The sequence below is a fragment of the Leucopleurus acutus genome (genome assembly GCF_964270905.1).
Source record: "Leucopleurus acutus genome assembly, chromosome: 11".
NCBI classification, from domain to species: domain Eukaryota; kingdom Metazoa; phylum Chordata; class Mammalia; order Artiodactyla; family Delphinidae; genus Leucopleurus; species Leucopleurus acutus.
This window is the reverse complement of record NC_139152.1, coordinates 22,609,113-22,630,359: the sequence shown is the minus strand read 5'-3', so window position 1 is coordinate 22,630,359 and position 21,247 is coordinate 22,609,113. Positions and strand designations below refer to the sequence as shown.

General features: G+C 40.7%; 1 protein-coding gene across 2 annotated transcripts in view; it reads left to right on the top strand.

Moving 5' to 3' along the window:
* TM7SF3 (transmembrane 7 superfamily member 3) overlaps nucleotides 1–18,680 on the top strand; it is a 37,441-nt gene extending 18,761 nt beyond the window's left edge. For both annotated transcript variants that reach the window (XM_082849646.1, XM_082849647.1), the window contains exons 6-12: nucleotides 3,942–4,119; nucleotides 9,048–9,134; nucleotides 10,677–10,757; nucleotides 11,372–11,524; nucleotides 14,273–14,370; nucleotides 15,157–15,319; nucleotides 16,587–18,680. In XM_082849646.1, coding sequence (XP_082705772.1) covers nucleotides 3,942–4,119; nucleotides 9,048–9,134; nucleotides 10,677–10,757; nucleotides 11,372–11,524; nucleotides 14,273–14,370; nucleotides 15,157–15,319; nucleotides 16,587–16,849 — 1,023 coding nt within the window. In that variant the 3' untranslated portion in view covers nucleotides 16,850–18,680. The remainder of the gene's footprint in view (nucleotides 1–3,941; nucleotides 4,120–9,047; nucleotides 9,135–10,676; nucleotides 10,758–11,371; nucleotides 11,525–14,272; nucleotides 14,371–15,156; nucleotides 15,320–16,586) is intronic.
* The last annotated feature ends 2,567 nt before the right edge of the window (nucleotides 18,681–21,247 follow it).

The following is a 21,247-nucleotide window of genomic DNA, read 5'->3' as shown; positions in this document are numbered from 1 at the left end:
TCAGCCTGTTGCAGAGTAAGATCTGATTTTGTTGCTGTGTCACCTAGCATGTCATTTCCCCATGCTAAGAGGGAGCCTTGTACAAGAAAACTCATTGTGCTTATTCACCAATTAGGAAGCTCTATTGGCAAAGTTTGCCTTTGTACATAGGAAATTTTGAAGACCATTTTTATTCTTATGAAGAATGTAAGAATTCTTAGAGTCTTTTTAGTTTACTTCTTAACTTTTGGTTAAGAGCTAGAATATCGCGTGCCAGAATTCAAGGAAACCCTCAACGACTAATGAGGACATGTCAGGAAGACCCTGGAGCCTGCTTTTTCTGGTTGTTCTTTGTTTTCTTTGGATTTTTTTTGATGTGGACCATTTTTAAAGTCTTTATTGAATTTGCTACAATATTGCTTCTGTTTTATGTTTTGGTTTTATGGCCGCGAGGCATGTGGGATCTTAGCTCCCTGACCAGGGATTGAACCCGCATCCCCCGCATTGGAAGGCGAAGTCTTAGCCACTGGACCACCATGGAAGTCCCTGGAGCCTGTTTGAGGAGGCTCACACTGGCCATCTCTGGGACAATTCAGTCATCAAAGAGAACATGATTGATTATGCCTTGAATAAACAAAAACACGTCCATACTGATACTAAAAAAAGAAAAAGGAAAAATGCTCAGTTGCTACCGTTGGAGCAACGTACACAAAATTATACTCTGAAAATTAATAAAGGGAAGGAATTTACCCTGCCTTTTTAAAAGGAGGATCTGTAATTCACTCCCAGTTGATAAGAGAAAGTTCTGCTTTACAGAAGAATGCCAGCTAGTAAATGTAGAAGGAATAATAGAATTAGAAAATCTCCATTTTCTGACCCTCAGTGAAATAATTCAGGCAAGGATCACCAGGTGGAAAGAGTGTTGGGGGGAAGGATATTCCCAGGATACCTAAATAGCACCCTCAGATTAATTCTTATTGCAAAGGGAAAACTACTCTCAGAGTGGAGTGATCCGATGGTCTCTACCTTATCCATGTGGTCAGAGTTAGCTTTGCTGATAGTAGGTGAACCTGCATTATGTGCTCATGTGAATGTAGGCTGACTTTATCGCCATAACCTATGGAATATTCTAGCAAAACAGGTTTAACTTGAGTTCCTGTTTATAGGAGTCCCTGTTTACAAGAAATGCATAGGATCAAAGTACAAGTTAGACATCTTGAGCACAATCTGATAAATTCAGATTGTGGAGTGATCTGTAAAATAACTTCCTTAATCTTTCAAAGATGATTCTGGATTGCAGAAATTGGAGATAAACATCATACATGAAACTTGGTTGGATCTTGGTTAAGGGGGAGAAAAGCTATAAAAGACATTTGGGAAAATTTGAATATGGACCGTGTATTAGATAATAAGAAATTATTAATTTTCTTAGGTGAGCTGAGGTATTGTGAGCACATAGGAGAATATCCTTGTACTTAGTACCTTGCTATTCAAAGTGTGGTGATGAATGCATAGCGCTGCATCACCTGAGAGATTCTTAGAAAAGCAGAATCTCAGGTACCTCCTCTGACCAGCAGAATCAGAATCCGAATTTTAACAAGCTCCCCAGTGATTCATAGGCTATTACGTCTGAGAAACACTGTGTTAGGACATGCATGCTGAAGTATTCAGAAGTGAAATGTCATGATTCCTGTAACTTACTTTAAAATGGTTCAGCCAAAAACTATATATGTGGGGTGGGGAGGATCAGGAGGGAGGGACAGAGAAGCAAATCCGCTGAAGCAAGAACGGCTGTTGAATCTAAGTGTGGTGTATAACGTTTTCATTGTATTATTCTTAACATTCTGTTGGACTTGACCAATCCTTTGCCCAGAACACACATATATATATTTTTTTGCAGTATGTGGGCCTCTCACTGTTGTGGCCTCTCCTGTTGCGGAGCACAGGCTCCGGACACGCAGGCTCAGCGGCCATGGCTCACAGGCCCAGCCGCTCCACAGCATGTGGGATCCTCCCGGACCAGGGCACGAACCTGTGTCCCCTGCATCAGCAGGCGGACTCTCAACCACTGCGCCACCAGGGAAACCCCAGAAAACATAGTTTTGAAGGCTAAGCACTATATTTAAACAGTAGAAGTTTTCTAAGAGGCTCCTAATTTTTTACTCCTGAAACCCTAACATTTCGTTTTCTCCCTTCTGTTAGTAGGAACATATGTGTGTATTAGGGCTACGTGGGGCCTTTGTTTCTCCTATTAGATTTATCCCCTATTTAACAAACAACCTTTAAAAGGGAATTTTTGAAGTGAAGGGCTACAGGGCAGCACAGCTGTATGTGATTTTTCTTATTTCAGAGGCTGCTAGACAAAGGTAAGTGGGTGCTCTCTGTGAGACGTTAACCCACACGGCCTACGTCAGCTCTGTAGCTCGCAGTGACCGCTCACGTTTGTTGGACGCTTACTCTGTGCTAATTACTGAGGGACACTAGTGAGCAGGATCAATAAGGTTCCCGCCCTTACGTCATTTACAGTCTAGCAGACGAGACAAAAGTTCTTTTCTTTGTCCTAACTAGCACATTTTACTTAAATCATTTATTTATATCACATTTTACTTAAATTGTTAACATATACAAAATCTTTAGACGCATTTTGTGTAAGAACTTTTTCACATCAACACATACAGACTGTGCAGGACAATATCTTGACAAAGTCTAATGGGTTGGTAAACTATTTATATGTAGGATGGATAGCACAGGGAACTATATTCAATATCCTGTGATAAACCATAGTGGAAAAGAATATGAAAAAGAATATATATATATGTATGTTTAACTGAATCACTTTGCTGTACAGCAGAAATTAACACAACTTTGTAAATCGACTATACTTTAATAAATTGTTTTAAAAAAGCCAAATGGGCTAGTGTATATTTTAAACAAGAATTGTACTTTCATATTAGAATTTAATAGCACATGTAGGTGGGGTTGTAATAGAAAAGCTTGTGGGGTTTTTTTAAAATTAATTTTTATTGGAGAATAGTTGCTTTACAATGTTGTGTTGGTTTCTACTTTACAGCAAAGTGAATCAGCTATACGTATACATATATCCCCTCTTGTTTGGATTTCCTTCTCATTTAGGTCACCACAGAGCATAGAGTAGAGTTCCCTGTGCTATACAGTAGGTTCTCATTAGTTATCTATTTTATACACAGTATCAGTAGTGTATATATGTCAATCCCAATCTCCCAATTCATGCCCCTCCTTCCCCCTTGGTATCCATATGTTTGTTTTCTACATCTGTGTCTCTATTTCTGCTTTACAAATAAGATAATCTATACCATTTTTCTAGATTCCACATATGTGCATTAATATGAGATATTTGTTTTTCTCTTTCTGACTTACTTCACTCTGTATGACAGATTCTAGGTCCATCCACATCTCTACAAATGACCCAATTTCACTCCTTTTTATGGCTGAGTAATATTCCATTGTATATATGTACCACATCTTCTTTATCCATTCATCTGTTGATGGACATTTAGGTTGCCTCCACGTCCTGGCTATTGTAAATAATGCTGCAATGAACATTGGGGTGCATTAGTCCTTTGAATTATGGTTTTCTCAGTGTATATGTCCAGTGGTAGGATTGCTGGGTCATACGGTAGTTAGTTCTGTTTTTAGTTTTTTAAGGAACCTCCATACTGTTCTCCATAGTAGCTGTATCGATTTACTTTCCCACCAACAGTGCAGGAAGACATGCTGATGGCCAAGAGGCACATGAAAAGATGCTCAACATCACTAATTATTAGAGAAATGCAGATCAGAGCTGCAATGAGATACCACCTCACACTGGTCAGAATGGCCACCATCAAAAAATCTACAAACAATAAATGCTGGAGAGGGTGTGGAGAAAAGGGGTTTGCTTTTTTTAATCTAAACACTAATCGTGCATTATTTTTGGCTTCAAGGTGGTTACCCTAACAGCTGATGATAAGACAAGTGTTTCTTTCTCCTCCCTCCGTGGACAAGGTGTCATTTACAACGTCATCGTTAGGGATCCATTTCTAAATACGTCTGCAGCTTACGTCCCTGCTCACACGTACGCTTGCAGCTTTGAGGCAGGGGAGGATAATTGTTCTTCCCTTGGTGAGTATGTGGATTTCAACTGTGAAAATTCTTCTTTGGCTTTGCGGATCTTTACCAACTAGTACAGAACTTAAGGATATTTAGAAGTGCTTTTGTCTCATTCATTCATGCATTCAGCACATGCCTCCTGAGCCCCTCCGTCACTCCACTCTCTGTTCTAGGCACTGGGATAGAGCAGTGGACAAAACAGACAAAATACTAGCCCTCCTGCAGCCTGCATCTTAGTGGGGGAGACGAGACAGACAAGATACGTTTGTGAAATATATCGTATGTGAGATATACATGACGAGGGTAAAGAAGCAAGAATTAAGTAGGAAAGGGAGATAACCAGTGAGGGCGAGAGAATTTGAGAAAGCATGGCTCGGGAAGTCCTTGCTGAACAGGTAGCGTCAGGATAAAGACCCAGGGCGAGGCAGGGAGCCATGGACGTGTCACCAGGGGGGCAGTGGCGGGGGGGTGCCAGGTCGAGGGGACAGCCAGCGCAGAGGCCCTCAGCTGCGAGCCTGCCTCGTGTGGCTACTGGAGCGGGTGGCCTCGCAGGTCCCAGTTTGGACTATAGCTTTTATTCTGAGAGCAATGAAAAGGCATTGGAGAGCTTGAGCAGATGGTGCTGATTCGTGTTACAATGAGATCACTCTGGCTGCTTTGTTTTGTTTTGTTTGAGAAAAATCAGAGGCAAGAGCAGAAATAGGGAGATTGACCATCATAGTGTCCAGGAGAGAGAGGGCGCTGGCAGTGGGGCTGCTGTAAGATCTTTCTGTTTATGTGTATTTAGCATCTTATTTTGAAACAGTTTCACAGAAAAGATGCAGAAATGGTTCAGAGAATTCTGCATAGTCTTCACCAATGGTCCTCAGATGTTAGTTACCACGTTACGCTGTTTGCTTTTTATTCTTTCTCTCTATGTACACGTATATATACATTTTTTTTTCCTGAAGCATTTGAGAGCAAGTTGCAGACATAGAGACCCTTTGGCCCTTAAATGTTTCTATTTATTTCCTTATGTAACTAGTAAAACTATCAAATCACAAAATTAACATTGATATAGTACTGTTATTTAACCTGCAGATGTTATCAAATTTCACTAGTTACTCCACCAACGTCCCTTATAACCAGAAGAAAAAGTTTTTTTCTGGTCTAGGGTCCACTTCATGATCACATGTTGCATTAAACTGTCTCTTTTATCTTCCTGCGTCTGGTACAATTTCTTAGTCTGTATTTGTCTTTCAAAACCTTTACCTTTTTGAGGAGTATAGGTTATTTATTTTTGTAGAAAATCCTCAATTTGGGTTTATCTGATGTTTCCTTGTGACTAAGTTCAGATTATGAATTTTTATAGGAATACAAAAGAAGTGATGAAGTGTCCTTCTCTAGAGGCACCTGATATCTGTGTTTTCCGTTACTGGCGGTAGTAACCCTGATTACTCGGTTAGGGGTGTCGGCCAGGTTTCTCCACTGTGTAGTAACTGTTTTCCCCTTTAAGTATCTTTTGGGGAGATACTTTGAGTACAGGTAAATAGTCGTTTCTCAAACTCTTCACTTGCTGGCTTTAGCATCTGGTGAGCTTTGCCTGAAACATTTATTACCAGCCGGTTGCCAAATGGCATTTTTCCATGTTTATCATTCCTTTTATGTTTATAGCTGTTGGAGAGGGAGGGGGTCTAAGGACTGAGCCCTGGGTGCTCCAATGATTACTGAGGTCAGGAAATTGAAGGAGATCCCACCAAGGAGACCGAGAAGGAGCAACCAGATTGGTAAAAGGAAAGTGTTTTTTGTAGCTAAGAGAAGAAAGTGTTTAGAGGAAGACAGAGTGATCACCTGGGTCAGAGGCTGCTGACGGGGCAGCTGAGAAAGAGACTGGAAAATGACCATTGGATTTAGCAACATGGAGGCCACAGGTGCCAGTCAGAGCATTTCAGGGTAGCCTGACTCGAGTATGTTCAAGAACAAATAGGAGGAAAGAAATTGGAAAGAGTTCAAACAACTCTTTCAAGGAGTTTTGCTCTAAAGAATGAAGTCTGTCGGTTGGGTTCAAGCCAGGGTTTAATGTTTGCTGTCTTCTGTATCCTGCCCAGTCTTCCACTGCCACGCGCAAGGTCCTTGAGAGATACAGAGCAGGACACCAGGCAGATATAAGTTCTGCGTTTTTGACTGATGGGTTTATCTTGTCTGGGTTCCTCCCTTTCCTTTCCCTCAAACTCTTTGCGCCAGGGCCTCTCCTAATGAGAGTGAGCTCTGGGACTTGTCTTTTCACATTAGGCGGAGGGGAGGGAAAGGTCCCATCCTACTGTTCCTCCAGCTCAGAGTTGGGTTCTCTGGCTTTTGTCTTCAAGCTCGATGCACACTAGGATGCCTTTCCTGAGCTTGGAGTAGGGCGGATGGACCCACGTTGCCTTTTTTTTTTTTTAATTTTTTAAAATTTATTTATTTATTTTTGGCTGTGTTGGGTCTTCGTTTCCGCACGAGGGCTTTCTCTAGTTGCGGCGAGCGGGGGCCACTCTTCATCGCGGTGTGCGTGCCTCTCACTGTCGCGGCCTCTCTTGTTGCGCGGAGCACAGGCTCTGGACGCGCAGGCTCAGTAGTTGTGGCTCACGGGCCCAGTTGCTCCGCGGCATGTGGGATCTTCCCAGACCAGGGCTCAAACCCGTGTCCCCTGCATTAGCAGGCGGACTCTCAACCACTGCGCCACCAGGGAAGCCCCACGTTGCCTTTTAATTAAAACCTTGGCCTCTGTCATAGCTATAGTGATTCCGTCATGATTAAAAACACTAAACACTGGCTCCCCTGTGTCTTCCCCTCCCACTCACCCCTTTGTCTTCCTTTTCCCCAGAATTCGTACCTTGTGTTGTCTCTAGATTCTACTTATGAAATCTCTCCTCTCGGGCTTTACTTGTATGTTTAACTTTTTCTCTCCTTCCTTCCTGGTACTGTGATCCGAGATTCTACTTAGTTCCTCTCTGCTGTCTAATGTCCTGGAGGAACATATCTAACTGTGTGTGCCAGTTTTTCTTGGGTTGCTGTCTTTGGTGACTGCACCACTTGCTGGAAACTTCCGCTAGATTTTCACTTGAAAAAAATTATCCCACTGAACTGCATGTTTTTGCTCTAAGGATTGAATCGTAGAACTGCTGTCAGCCACAGGTCTGAAATAAGCAGGATGTTGCAGTAACTCTCATTTCATCTTTCTTTTGAGCTCTTCATTCTCAGAGAAACTGATATGTAGGTATATTTTATGCCCTGCAAATGGTGGTCTTCTGTTTTGTGTTCCTTATCTAAATGTAGGTCTTCATGGTATCCATCTGAACACTCAAGTATTTCATGTGTGTGTGTGTGTGTTTTTTTTTTAAAAAGCATTGACTGATTTAATCCTCACATCCACAGTGGCATTGGTACTTTTGTTTTTAATTAATTAATTTATTTTTGCTGTGTTGGGTCTTTGTTTCTGTGCGAGGGCTTTCTCTAGTTGTGGCAAGCGGGGGCCACTCTTCATCGCAGTGCGCGGGCCTCCCACTATCACGGCCTCCCTTGTTGCGGAGCACAGGCTCCAGACGCGCAGGATCAGTAGTTGTGGCTCACGGGCCTAGTTGCTCCACGGCATGTGGGATCCTCCCAGACCAGGGCTCGAACCCGTGTCCCCTGCACTGGCAGGCAGATTCTCAACCACTGCGCCACCAGGGAAGCCCCTTTTATGTGTTTTGACTTGTGGTCAGTTTGTAACACTTCACAGGAGTTTGCGTAGGTGCTTTGTTTTTGTTTTTAGTTCGGGGATGACTTCCTTGTGTTTATCTCAAAGGTGTCATGATGGTGGTGAATTTAGTGGATCTGTTTTTCCCTTCAATAGGGCTTGTCTTTCGAATCCTGTTTTTTCTATTTAAGTTTATGCCGATTGAGGATCACAGGGTTTGGATTCTTCGGCATCAGGGAGCATATTGTGCTTCATCATTAGTTATTACACTACATTTTTTTCCCAAGCAACATGTATAATTGAGAAGATTGGTAGTAATTCGTTCATGTGTTACTTATAGAATAATACGTCTTCTTTAATTTAATGTGAGTTTTGGTTAAAATCTTTTGTGATGGAAAACTTCAGTGAGCCTCCATATATCATTATCCCGCCTTAGCAATTTTCATTCATGGCCATTATCTTGTTGCAGTTATACACCCACCTGTGTCCCTGTGCCCCACCCCCCTTATCACTGGATTCTTTTCGAGTGGGTCCCTAATGGTCATTTTGCTTATGAAATTTTAGTACAGTATGTATATCTTAAAGATAAGTGCTGTTTTTTAAAAAATATATAGCCACAGTATCATTAGCACAAGTCTCAATGAAAAATATTGAAGATAATTCCTTAATAGCGTCAGATTAACAGCCAGTGTTTACATTTTCCCAGGCTTCTTAATTGTTTTTCACAGTTTTGTTTGTTTGAATCAGGTTTCAGATGAGGTCTGCACATTGTTTTTAGTTGATGTGTGTCTTAAATCCCCTTTAAGCCATCATTCTCCCTCCCCCGACCCTCCTTTTTTTCTTGTAGTTTATTTGTGAAGAAACAGTTATTTGTTTTAGGCACGCTCTCTCTCCTCCTCCTTTCCCACTTCTCCCCCATCCCCTCCCCCAAATGTGTCCTGGGTAGCATTGCAGACCTTCATCAGGAAGCAGTGTCGTCTGACTTCTCTTTTTGTGACACCAGCAACCATTGGTATTCATTGCCCACATAGAGTAAGTCATTAGGAGTGGCAAGGATTTTTTTTTTAATTTTTATTTTATTTATTTATTTATTTATTTATTTTAGGATGTTTTTAAAATAAGTTATACACGTATGGAATAAATTATTGTCAGTTCACTTTGCTTTTTTTCATGAAGCTTTGTTCTATATTGATTCAAAGTATCAAATTCGATGTATTATGCACTCAGTTTTCATTATTTTTAGGAAGAGTATCTACCAAAGTGTTCTTCACTCTTTTTGCCCTGCTTGGTCTCTTCATCTGTTTCTTTGGACACAGATTCTGGAAAACAGGTATTTTGTCTAATATAGTTGCTATTTACATGCCTTGTGGTCTTTTTTCTGAAATGCTGCTGGGGAATTTATGACCTGTAAGGAGAGTAAGCAACTGGCTACCTCCACTATCTTTATAGATTTGTAGCTGGGGTCTTCTAGTAAAGATTCTACTGAATTACAATGCATTTTGATTTTTTCTCTTTTCTCAGCAATGGAATGCAACCTTCTCTTATTAAGAGGGGAATAAAATTTGATTTGTGCATCAAAACTTCAATTGCTAGATTGACTAGTTGACCAAAGATTACTAATTAGAAATCAGGACGTCTATGTAAAAATATATGTGGATTCTGGTGATGGTGATTGACATGGTTTCGTATAAATCAGGCTGCAGTGTACAGTACAGGGAGGTCGAAATGTCTGCACAACCCTGGGAGGTTCAGACAGCAAATGGGAACTCCACAGTCTGCTCAGTGAAACCCAATGGGGGAAGTAGAATATGAATTATGCTCATTGAATTGATTTGAATTCATTGGGCTGACTTTTTTTTTTTTTTGCGGTACGCGGCCTCTCACTGTTGTGACCTCTCCCGCTGCGGAGCACAGGCTCCGGACGCGCAGGCCCAGCGGCCGTGGCTCACGGGCCCAGCCGCTCTGTGGCATGTGGGATCTTCCCAGACCAGGGCACGAACCCGTGTCCCCCGCATCGGCAGGCGGACTCTCAACCACTGCGCCACCAGGGAAGCCCTGGGCTGACTTTTATATAATGTTTGCAGTTACTAAAAAAAAAAAAAAAAAAAAAATCCTTATATAATTCATTAACAGGCAGTATAATGAGCATCAACGGGAGAGTAAACATAATCTTGATCTTATAAAACTCTTCGAACTTGCTTTAATAAATTGTTTGAAGCAGCAACTCCTTTCCCTCCATTACTATACTTTTTTTGTTGATTGAGAAGAGAATATTGTGAAGAATATTTAATTTCTCAAAGTGTAAAATGATTCTATAATACAGAATTTAATTGTTAAGCTGTATGCAAGGTCCCAAAGATATTACTAGGTTTTTTATAGATAAAGACAATGGTTGATGTTCATCCTAAACAGGAAAGGATGACTTAAAAGAAGACATAAAAGTCACATTTTGCTTTGGAATATTTTTTTTTTAACCTTTCAAATTGTATTCTTGCTCATGTAATGAATTGAAATCTAGTCTGTAATTTCAGATCAGACACAATGACAAAAGTACTATTTTTGTTTTAAGTAGGAAGTATAAATATATTAAAATGAGCTGTGAAATTAACAATTAACTGACCAATTGAAATTGACCTATATACAAGAAAATGTATCCAATAGTTAATACTTGAATTTGTACCCATTTAATGATAATATTTACTCCCAATGACTTCTGAATTTTTCCTGCCTTTTAGATAATTATTTCTCTTCTCTGAATGCCCGCATGTGTACATTCTGGGAACTGAAGCATGTATTTGTAGATTAGACATTTAAATTGCATTTACTAACTGTAGCTTTTGTTTTTTTCCCTTCCTTGGTCGTTTGCTACTAGAACTATTCTTCATAGGCTTTATCTTCATGGGATTCTTCTTTTATATACTGATTACAAGACTGACACCTATTAAGTATGATGGTAAGTGAAAATAATATAGTTTGATTGAGTGTTCAAAAAGGAAGGCACCGTTTACACCCACCTTTCCTTCTACAGTTTGACCAGTATTGTGTGTGATATCCTCTTATGTGTGTAAAATAACTGGCCACCTGTGCTCTACACATCTTTTCTAAACTACTCCTCGTTCCTTGGAGGAATTCCTTGGTACTGAGGGAAGTGAAGGACCATATTGATTATAAACCTGTGTTCCAGCTGTGTGGTATATTGACCATATGACATTTACAGCAATCAGAGTGTTAGGATTTTCTTTACCTTAAAACAAACACAGCCCCTCCTTCCATGTCACATTGAACAGAACGCTTGTCACCCCTTCTTCCTCTGCCCCAATTACAGGTTGTACCAAGCCACGCCTGTCACTAGTCCTTGGAGGTTTAGCTCCCCGGCTGGTTTCCAGCCTCAGACTGGGCCCTCCCTAGAGAGGGCCTCCCCGTGCCGGTTTCACTGCACCACTGATGTGCCTTCGGTGCCTGACCCAGAGAAGGGCTAGGCTGGCTCTGGGAATGGTATAGTGTGTCTAAGGGTGCGGTTGGAAAAGCTGCCTCTGATCTAACTGTTCATCCTCTCTCCCCGTGCAGTCCGCCTGGTTCTGACAGCCGTTGCCGGAAGTGTCGGTGGGATTTTCTTGGTCGCTGCTTGGTGGCGATTTGGAATCCTCGTGCTCTGCATGCTGTGTGTTGGACTGGTGCTGGGGTTCCTCGTCTCATCAGTGACTTTCTTCACTCCACTGGGTAGGAGATGTGTAACTCACATTGTGTGTGTTCAGTTCACTGTTTAAAGAGTTCATTTCAGCTCTCTAGTACACATATCCCCTCGTCAGGGATTCGGGGCCTCTCCTTAGAGTTCTGGAAATTTGCACTGATAATGTGGCCCTTTGGGGAGGGTCAGTACCAGTAAGACTCCCTCTCTCCTCAAAGGCGCTCTGTATAGATAATTCTAGAATATCTTTGGAGGTAGCTTTGTATCTATTTGTCATGATAAGGGCAGTGTGGGTGTGTGTTTCTGTTAGTTAAAATTAAGGGAGGTAAAGGGGATTCTTTATATATGGCAGAATAGTGGTTTTCGTTTTTCATTTGTTAAACCCTGGAACTCTTTCTTCAAGTGAATTTTAAGCAGAAGCCTGATAACATCCCACAGATAAACTTGGTGCTGCTCTGATGGCAGCTGAGCTGAGGAACCTGGTGCTTTGTCCCCCGTCTTCTCTTTACCCCTAACCTCTGCTCCCACCCTTTGCCAAACCCCGAGTATTCCCAAAGTACCTACTTGTAGTCATCCTAGGACAGTAGCAAAGGGATGGTTCTGGGGATTTTTTAAAGTTATTCAATTTCTATCAATTTTTAAAATCTAGTTAGCTTGTAAGTTAACTTTCTTTTGTAGGGGAGGAAAAATTTTCCTTCTACCCTTCTAGGTTCTTTGGCTGCTCTAATAATTAAATTGACATAAGACAGGTCAATAGGAGAAAAACAGATTTAATTTCATGCCACTGGAGTCCCATAAAAATATAAGCCTCAAAGGCAGTCAAGCAGTTGAGGCTTATCTGCCATCCCAAGCTAAGAAATGGAATGGAGTCTGGGGCTTCAAAGGGGAGGAGGGCAGTTTACAGGAACATAACAAGAAGAGCAGATGTTTGCCATGCAGGTAAGTCTTTCAGATAAAAAGTTATCTCTGGTAATTGCTTTCGTTCTGGGCCAGGCCCCTGATCTAAATTCTTTTAGGCAGTTAAGGGAAAGAAAAGTTTTTCTGAATCTGCTGGGTCTTGATTGCCTTTCAACTCATGCCAAAGGGGCACATTTTGGGGTGCCCCATTCTGTTTCCCTTCACTTTGCAGTAGTACAATAACTTAACATTTCTTGTTTGTTGTCAAAAATGCAAAAAAAAGGAGTATCTACACACTACTATATTTAAAATAGATAAACAACAAGGCCCTACTATATACCATGGGAACTATATTCAATATCTTGTAATAACCTATAATGGAAAAGAATCCAAAAAAGAATATATATATGTGTGTGTGTATAACTGAATCACTTTTGCTATACACCTGAAACTAACACAACATTGTAAATCAACTATATTTCAATTAAGAAAAAAAAGGGAGTATCTACATTCAAAAGTATTAGGCGGGCTTCCCTGGTGGCGCAGTGGTTAAGAGTCCGCCTGCCGATGCAGGGGACACGGGTTCATGCCCCGGTCTGGGAGGATCGCACATTGCCGCGGAGCGGCTAGGCCCGTGAGCCATGGCCGCTGAGCCTGCGTGTCTGGAGCCTGTGCTCCACAGCGGGAGAGGCCACAGCAGTGAGAGGCCTGCGTACCACCAAAAAAAAAAAAAAAAAAAAGTATTAGGCTATTTCCTTCTTGTGACAATGTTTAGTTCTTATATAATAATATCAGATTAAAGGTGATGAAAATGTTAGATATAAGAATAGCTGTCTCAAAAAAAAAAAAGAATGCCTGTCTCTTGAGGCTGTCAGTTCTTGAGAACACAGGATATTGAGTGCAGTTGGCTCTCTAACGATTTTTTTTTAAGATCAGAGAGAATTGGTGACCTGTGTGTTTACTGACCATTCCAAGGCCCTTTGTTCTGATTTTAGCAAACCTATAGCTGAGTTCATTTCCACAGCACCCCCCCCCCCCGCCCCACCCCGCAGGTAGCTTTTTATCTACCTGGAAAGTAGCATTGTTTAGATTTGACTAAATGACAGGTTCCCAGGGATGTCTGTTGAAAATGCAGATTCAGAGCTCTACTCTAGAAGTGCTAAATCAAATACTGCTTAATGAGCTTCCTCCCTTTGTGTTAATGCTTAGAGGATGGAGGGATGATGGGTTAGAATTGTTTGTAGTTGATGTATTGAACTATCTTATTTTTGGTAGTTAATGTATGAACTATCTCATTGCTTAAGGACATTTAGGGTGAGTGTCTCCTTAATAAGAGTGGGTGCAAACTCATATATATATATATATATATATATATATATATATTTTTTTTAAAACCCTATTAAATCGATTTTGGTGCTTATATGGGAGTTCATATGGTAAACTCTGAATGCCACTTATATTTTTTACTTTGCAGTACAAAATCATAGAATCATAGAAATTTGTAGCTAGAAGGGACGATTTGAAGCTTGGGGATGAAGTAGTTCAACCATCTCATCTTATGGGTTAGGAAACTGAGGCCCAGCATCACAGCTGGTAAACACAAGAGCTTGGACTAGTCCAGCCTCTTCTAAATTATCCTGGTAATAAATGTAGCGCATTTACCTGCTTGATTTTCCTCCCACCCCTCTACCTTCTTAGGACACTCCCTTCAAAGGGGATTGTATTGACAGTTAAATGAAAAAAGTCAGTTCATATCTAATTGCCGACATATTCCCTGGTTGTTAAATTAAATCTTCGATGTGCGTCTATGTTCACACGTTGAGAAAATGAAATTTAACTTGGTGAACCTGTTGTTTACTCTTGATTTCTTTTTGCTTTTCCAGGAAACCTAAAGATTTTCCATGATGACTCAGTGTTCTGGGTGACCTTCTCTTGTATAGCTATTCTCATTCCAGTGGTTTTCATGGGCTGCCTAAGAATAGTAAGTGTCATCCGGTCAGTTTATTCATCCTATTGTCCTGGGCCTTCAGTTGTTTTGCATTTTTATTCACCAGAGAGAGCTGTCTGATTATCTGTATCAGATGATTGATTTTTTTTTTTTTTTTTTGCGGTACGCGGGCCTCTCACTGTTGTGGCCTCTCCCGTTGTGGAGCACAGGCTCCGGACGTGCAGGCTCAGCGGCCATGGCTCACGGGCCCAGCCGCTCCGCAGCATGTGGGATCTTCCCGGACTGGGGCACGAACCCGTGTCCCCTGCATGGGCAGGCGGACTCTCAACCACTGTGCCACCAGGGAAGCCCCAGATGATTGATTTTTAAATAGCCTTGTTACTATGAAAGCAAGAGAAGTTCTAGTTACCATTACCTAGTTACGATGTTTTTTCCATCAAGTGGTGCAGGTCATCCCTCTTTTAACAGCAGAAGCAGAGAAGGTAGGGCTTACAGTAGTGCAACAATCTGCCGGATTGTTCATTTCAGCCGGTCTCTCCAGAAGAATGGTTCTTAATCTAATGAGAATTTATTGTTGAAGTTCTTTCACAGGGAAGATATTTTCTATGATGAGGGAAACTGTTTTACCAACTGTAGGTGTTGAAGATTGTTTTCAGTTTATATTTTCAGGTAACCTTTATTCAGCTGTAAGACTTGGTCTCTCTTCACATGCTCTGAGGGAGAAGTGATTGATTCCCTGGGATTGAGGCCAGTGATCAAAGTTAAAAACGATTATTGTTCTACCAGAGGTGCCGCCTAAACGCTTCTGCTCTTCCACAGCTGAACATACTGAGTTGTGGATTCATTGGCTCCTATTCGGTGGTCTTGGCCGTTGACAGTTACTTGTACACAAGCCTTTCCTACATCACTTTGAACGTACTGAAGAGAGTGCTCCACGTGGATTTCCGCAGAGCTTTCATAAATGTGCCTTTTCAAACGAATGGTAAGACTCTAAATCCAAGAACCAAGTGATAGTCAGATAGGAATACTGGCCCACCTGTGCTAACAAGAACTCTTGGTAACCAGATTGAAAGACTGAAAGAAGGTTAACTGGACAAAAGGTGGAAATTCACACCATCCAAATGCGATAAGAGCCCTGTGTTAATAACTTATGATCATAGGAATGAAGAATTTAAATTTGTAAGGTGGCTGAAAGCCATACTTCTAAAAATCTAGTAAATGAACTTTATTAAGAAATTTCTAAGCCAGGATTACTAAGGTTTATCTGGTCAATTCCCAGTTGTAAGAAAAATGCTGAGAATAAAGCTGTTTGGCACCTTATGAGTTGGGGTGGGGTGAGGGGTGAGAACGACAACCTGATATTTTTAAGCTATTCCCTTGTTTTCCTCCTATAAAGAAGCACGTAATTTGCTAATCAAAGTGAAAGTGGTTTTCAATCAGTAGCTGTATTTTTCCTCAATTGTAAGAGTCTACCCATTAAAGATTTTCCATTAACTTTTTGAAAAAAATGACTACTAAATTAAATGTTCACAAAGATTATAAGATATGTTGGTTTCAGAAATGTTAGAATAGCGAGGATGGAAAAGCAGGTCTTAGAATTGAAGATATATAAGCACCATTGTGATTGTTATGAATATTTAAGGGCACATCTTTCCCTCTGCTATCCTGAACCTGCCCTCATTCTTTAAGAGGTTGATGGTAAAGACCTTGAAATCCACATGTCTTGGAAGTTTGACAGTATTTTGCCAAGTCTTCTGCTAGAAGCTCAGTACAATTTGTTGAATTTTTCATGCACTTCTGTATCCACTCTATATGAGTGGGGTGGGGTCCCATATAGGGTGGGATGGCAAAAAAGAGCATCATGACGTTCCAATGATGTACATTTGTGAGATCACTGCCTTTCCCCCCCCACCTCTGGAGAAACACAGCAAACAACAAACAGCTGTGTCTGTGGGCACTAGTCATAAAATATTGGAATGCCAAGGATCCAAACAACTGATTCCTTTACAACCTGTCTGGACTTTCAAATGCCGGTAATTGGAAACTCCTATTTTAAAATGTAAGACCATAGCTTCCTCACTTATTCCTTGGCTGGTGAGGAAATACACGTATGTTTGGACAAACTTACCAGAAAGTCTAATATTAACTGAGAAAAGATGATACAGATTGAGGCTATGAAATGTTGTCTTTGATCTGTGTTAGGTTTTAAAATACAAGAGTTCAAACTGTGCTTCTCTACCATTCTTTAGACTTTATTATCCTGGCAGTATGGGGCATGCTGGCTGTAAGTGGAATTACGTTACAGATTCGAAGAGAAAGAGGGCAACCGTTTTTCCCTCCCCACCCATACAAGTTATGGAAGCGAGAGCGTGAGCGCAGAGTGACGAACATCCTGGACCCCAGCTACCACATCCCTCCGCTGAGAGAGAGGCTCTACGGCCGATTAGCCCAGATCAAAGAGCTCTTTCAGAAGGAACAGCCAGCCGGTGAAAGAACGCCCCTGCTTCTGTAGATGCGGAGGGCTTGGTCAGTGCAATCTTGAAGTACAACCCAGGTACCGCCTCAGATAGGGTGTTGCTGCCTTGCTGCTTCAGCAGTCTCTGGGGCAAGTCTGCTAAGAAACCAGCTTCTGTGTCCGTGCTTTGTACAGTATTGTGGTCTCCTTATTGATACAGGGTATACCAGGGAGATGACAGTAATTCTAAGTGAGAGGGAGAAAGATGGCCAAAAAGTTGGTGGTAGGGAGGTTCTTCCTTATTATAAAATATGTAAGGAATTACCTTTTGGTTTATAAATATATGTCAACTTATTCCATTAAATAGATACACTTAAAAAAAAAAAAGGAACTTGAAAACAGTGGTTCTCTTGTAAAGCCCTGGTGTTTTTTTTTTTTTTTTTTTTTATAACACCTTGAACAGTTCTGTCACCTGAGTCTGTCCAAACTCGGGGGCCAGGGCACGGAGAGTGGTTTAATTTAAGGGTTGGATTGAACTTTTATTTGTCACTGTGTTTGGAGCTTTGGGAATTTGAAACTGGGCCTTTGAACTTCAGAGTACAAAACAGGGAAAACTAACTTATTTTCTTACTAATAGCAGTCTGATTACTTAGTTGCATCTTTCTTAGTATTATATATTATCAAAAAGTACCCTTCTTTTGTTTATGGTAAAATACATATTTACTGTATCGATCATTTTTTAAGTATATAGTTCAGTAGGTACCCCTCGTCTTTGCCTTTTATTGCTTAAAATGGTATTTTAAATAGCTAAATTATTCCAATTATTTGAAAGTAGCTCCATTTATATAGATAATAGAGCTTTTATATGGATGATTTATTTATATTCCAGATTAAAAAATGGCCTTTTTTTTTTTCTTTCAAGACCTTTTAAAATAGTGTTGACAGCTGATCTCTAATTGAAACTGCATTCGATGACGTATGAATTGTTTTATTTTTAGGAGACAGATTGGCTCCTAGCTTCATCCATAATCCCATTAATAGGGAAACCTTTAAAAAATTTGCATTTTGTAGTTCTTTCTGCTAAATTAGTTGTTAGAGCATTGGCACAGTTTCAGAAAATCTGTGCATGAAGCCTTTGTTTGTCCTGTCTGTGTTGTAAAGCGCTGAGGAGGGCGTCAGAAAGGACTCAGGTGTTTAATAGAGCTGCTTTCAGTGACTTGGACTCTGTAAGGAGAGTCCCTTCAGTTTTGACTTTGTTCCACCACGAGAAAGCGCCCGATGCCCTGGGCTGCATCCCTTCTCCTCACGGCCTTTTAACTGTCAGAGCCTCTGCCGAGGAGGTTCTGCCTTGCATTTAGAGCTGGGGACTCTGACGTGCCTGAGTGGCCTTGAGGTCGGTCGTGGTTGTTGCATTCCCATTTGTAAGTTAACCGCTGTTTAAATGATGCTGCTTTTCAGAGGTTTTCAATGGACAGTAGGTTTCTGAAGTTTCGGGTAACTGGAAAATTTTCAACTTTCGCTCTTAAAAGTGTTCTGGTAAGGTTGAAACAAAATGAAAAAATGTATGACTAATCATTTCTTGCATTGAAAAATTATACACAGGTGTTTGTTTACTATTTATTTTGTAATCTTCACTGTTTATATAACTTCAAAAACACTTAAACTTGAAGGAAAATGTGTTTTCTTAATAATTCGCTGTAGGGATTCTGGGTTCTGCTGTATTGTTGTAAATTCTAACAAAGTTATATGGAATATGTGTGAATTTTTTCCTATACCATCAAAATGCACTGACAGTAAAGAGTATATAAAGACAAAACACACTTTCTTGGAGGGGGGAGACATATTGTTTAAAATTTTTCATGATAATTTTTTTTTGTGAGTAATAAGTCAGTTCGTATAATTTTTTAATAATAAATACCTATTTTGAAAAAATGCTAAGAAGTCTTATTATTATAAAATTCCTATAAAATTTTTTACCAACTGTATTTTTGTACCAAAGTAACAAGACATGAGAGGACGGTTTCACAGCTATAAAAACAAAATTACTTAATCTGGACAAACAATTCTTTATTAAAAAAATCAGTTTAAGTATAAATGGAATGATAGGAAATGAACAAAATATGGGATAATGTGTTAAAAGTTATATCCCTTGGGGCTTCCCTGGTGGCACAGTGGTTGAGAGTCCGCCTGCCGATGCAGGGGATGTGGGTTCGTGCCCCGGTCCGGGAAGATCCCACATGCCACGGAGCGGCTGGGCCCGTGAGCCACGGCCGCTGAGCCTGCACATCCGGAGCCTATGCTCCGCAACCGGAGAGGCCACAACAGTGAGAGGCCCGCGTACCGCAAAAAAAAAAAAAAAAGTTATATCTTTTGTTAAAAGGAAAGCTGATGTCTTTAATGCATTAGTTTGTGTTGGTGTCTTTAGTACTTCAGTTGTGTCAAACAAGAAAAATAGTGTTGCTGGAAACTTGGCTCTACTATTTAAATGTTTTGGTTCTGATTAACCTATTGTAGATTAGCTACTAGGTTGCCAAACCACAGCATCTAACCGGTGCTATAGACCAGTTGAGTTCTATATAAATTGGGATAGAAAACTGATTCTAACAAAGAAATTGCTAGAATATTAGACCAGGAGTGAACTTCAGAGATAATGTTAACTGATCTTAACATGTTATCATGTTATTTTATACCTGAGGCAATTCTTAAGCAAGGAGTGAATTATATGAATTCACAGTTATCAAATAATTGTGCCCAGACCAAAATTTGAGAACTCCCTATCCAAATGTGCTTTATACTCTGTCATAATGAAAATGTAATTCATTGATTATTTTCAGTTTTCTTCTGCTGGTGAATTGGTAGGAAGCTCCTATGCTCCTAATATTGCCATGATCTCTACTTTTGGGGAGTTATTAACTTTACACAGTGAAAACATGTTTTTCCAAGTTAATTCTCTGTGGTTGTGGACCATTTCCTGTTCATTACAAAGTACATGATAGATACTTAAAATTTCCAATATCCATAAGTATTTCTCCACAGCAGCATTTGTAAAGAATTTTTTGGTATAAAGTTCACTCCTTGATGATGTACTTGATACCTGTTATTAACCTTCATTAAAACCCCAGAATTCTTAGCTAATCTCCTGAGAACTGGGTGGAGGCTTTCCCATTGTGCTACAGCCCTTCTTGGGAGGGAGGCTACCTGTGTTTTCCTTTTTGATAGGGGCTGGGTTGTGTTCCCCCCTCCCAATTCATATGTTGAAGCCCTCACCTCCCAGTGCTTCAATATGTGACTGTATTTGGAGAGAGGGCTTTATTAAAGAGATAATTAAGTTAAAATGAGGCCATTAGGGTGAGCCCTTATCTAATCTCACTAGTGTCTTTACAAAAAGATTAGAACATACAGAGACCCTGGGGCAAAGTACATGTGAGGACACAGTGAGAAGGTGGCCATCTGCCAGCAGAGGAGAGAGTCCTCAGAAGAATCAGCCTTGATCTTGGACTTCCAGCCTCCAGAACTGTGAGAAAGATTCTGTTGTTAAGCCACCCAGTCTGTGGTATTTTGTTATGGCGGCCCTAGCAGACTAGTACACTTTACAAGTCCTTTTATCCTGATGGTTGATTGAAAGACACCTGGGCACTTTGGCCACTAGGTTTGCAAGGACCACTCTTTAGGAAATTGAGGTAAAGAGGGGCTCAAGTTTAGGGGAAACTTGGGCTTACCAGGGGCTACCCCATAATCATTACACGGGGGAGGCTGGCAGTTCTGTATGAAGCTGCATCACCAGGGGCAAAATTTTAATAACCGTAATACAATGAATGATAATAGTCTGATTTCGATCTCACCTTCACCCATTCACTCAATATTTTGTTGAGTTCCTAAATGCCAGGCATTGCCTTGGGGCCCAGAAGAAGATGACAAACAATAGAGGCCTGGTCCCTGCTTCAGGGCTTAGAGTGTGATAAGTGAGACAGATACTAAAATAGTTACAGAAGAAGTAACAATATGCAATGAAAATCTACAATGGAATTGGGGGTGGAATCTGAGATGCTGGGGAAGAATTCCTTGAGGAAGTGACGTTTAAGTGGAGATCTGGAGGAAGAGCAGGACCACAGGGAGGCTCAGTGCATTCCATGTGGTGGAGGAAAAGCACCAACAAAAGCCTGGAGGCCTTCCCTTCTCACTTGGGAGGTGCCCCAGTGGAGTCTCACTTGTATGCCCACCAGTCATTATAGCCCTTCATTTTGGTGCTCGGTGGGAATCAGCTCTCCTATTCTCAGCTTTGGACATTTTGAGCAGTTGATCCAGACCAGGACGTTGTCAGGTTTTGTTTTGTTTTCTTTAAAATTGAGTAATAATTGACATATCAACATTGTATAAGTTGAAGGTGTACAATGTGTTGATTTAATACATTTATATATTATGATTATCACAGCATTAACTAACATCTCTTATCTT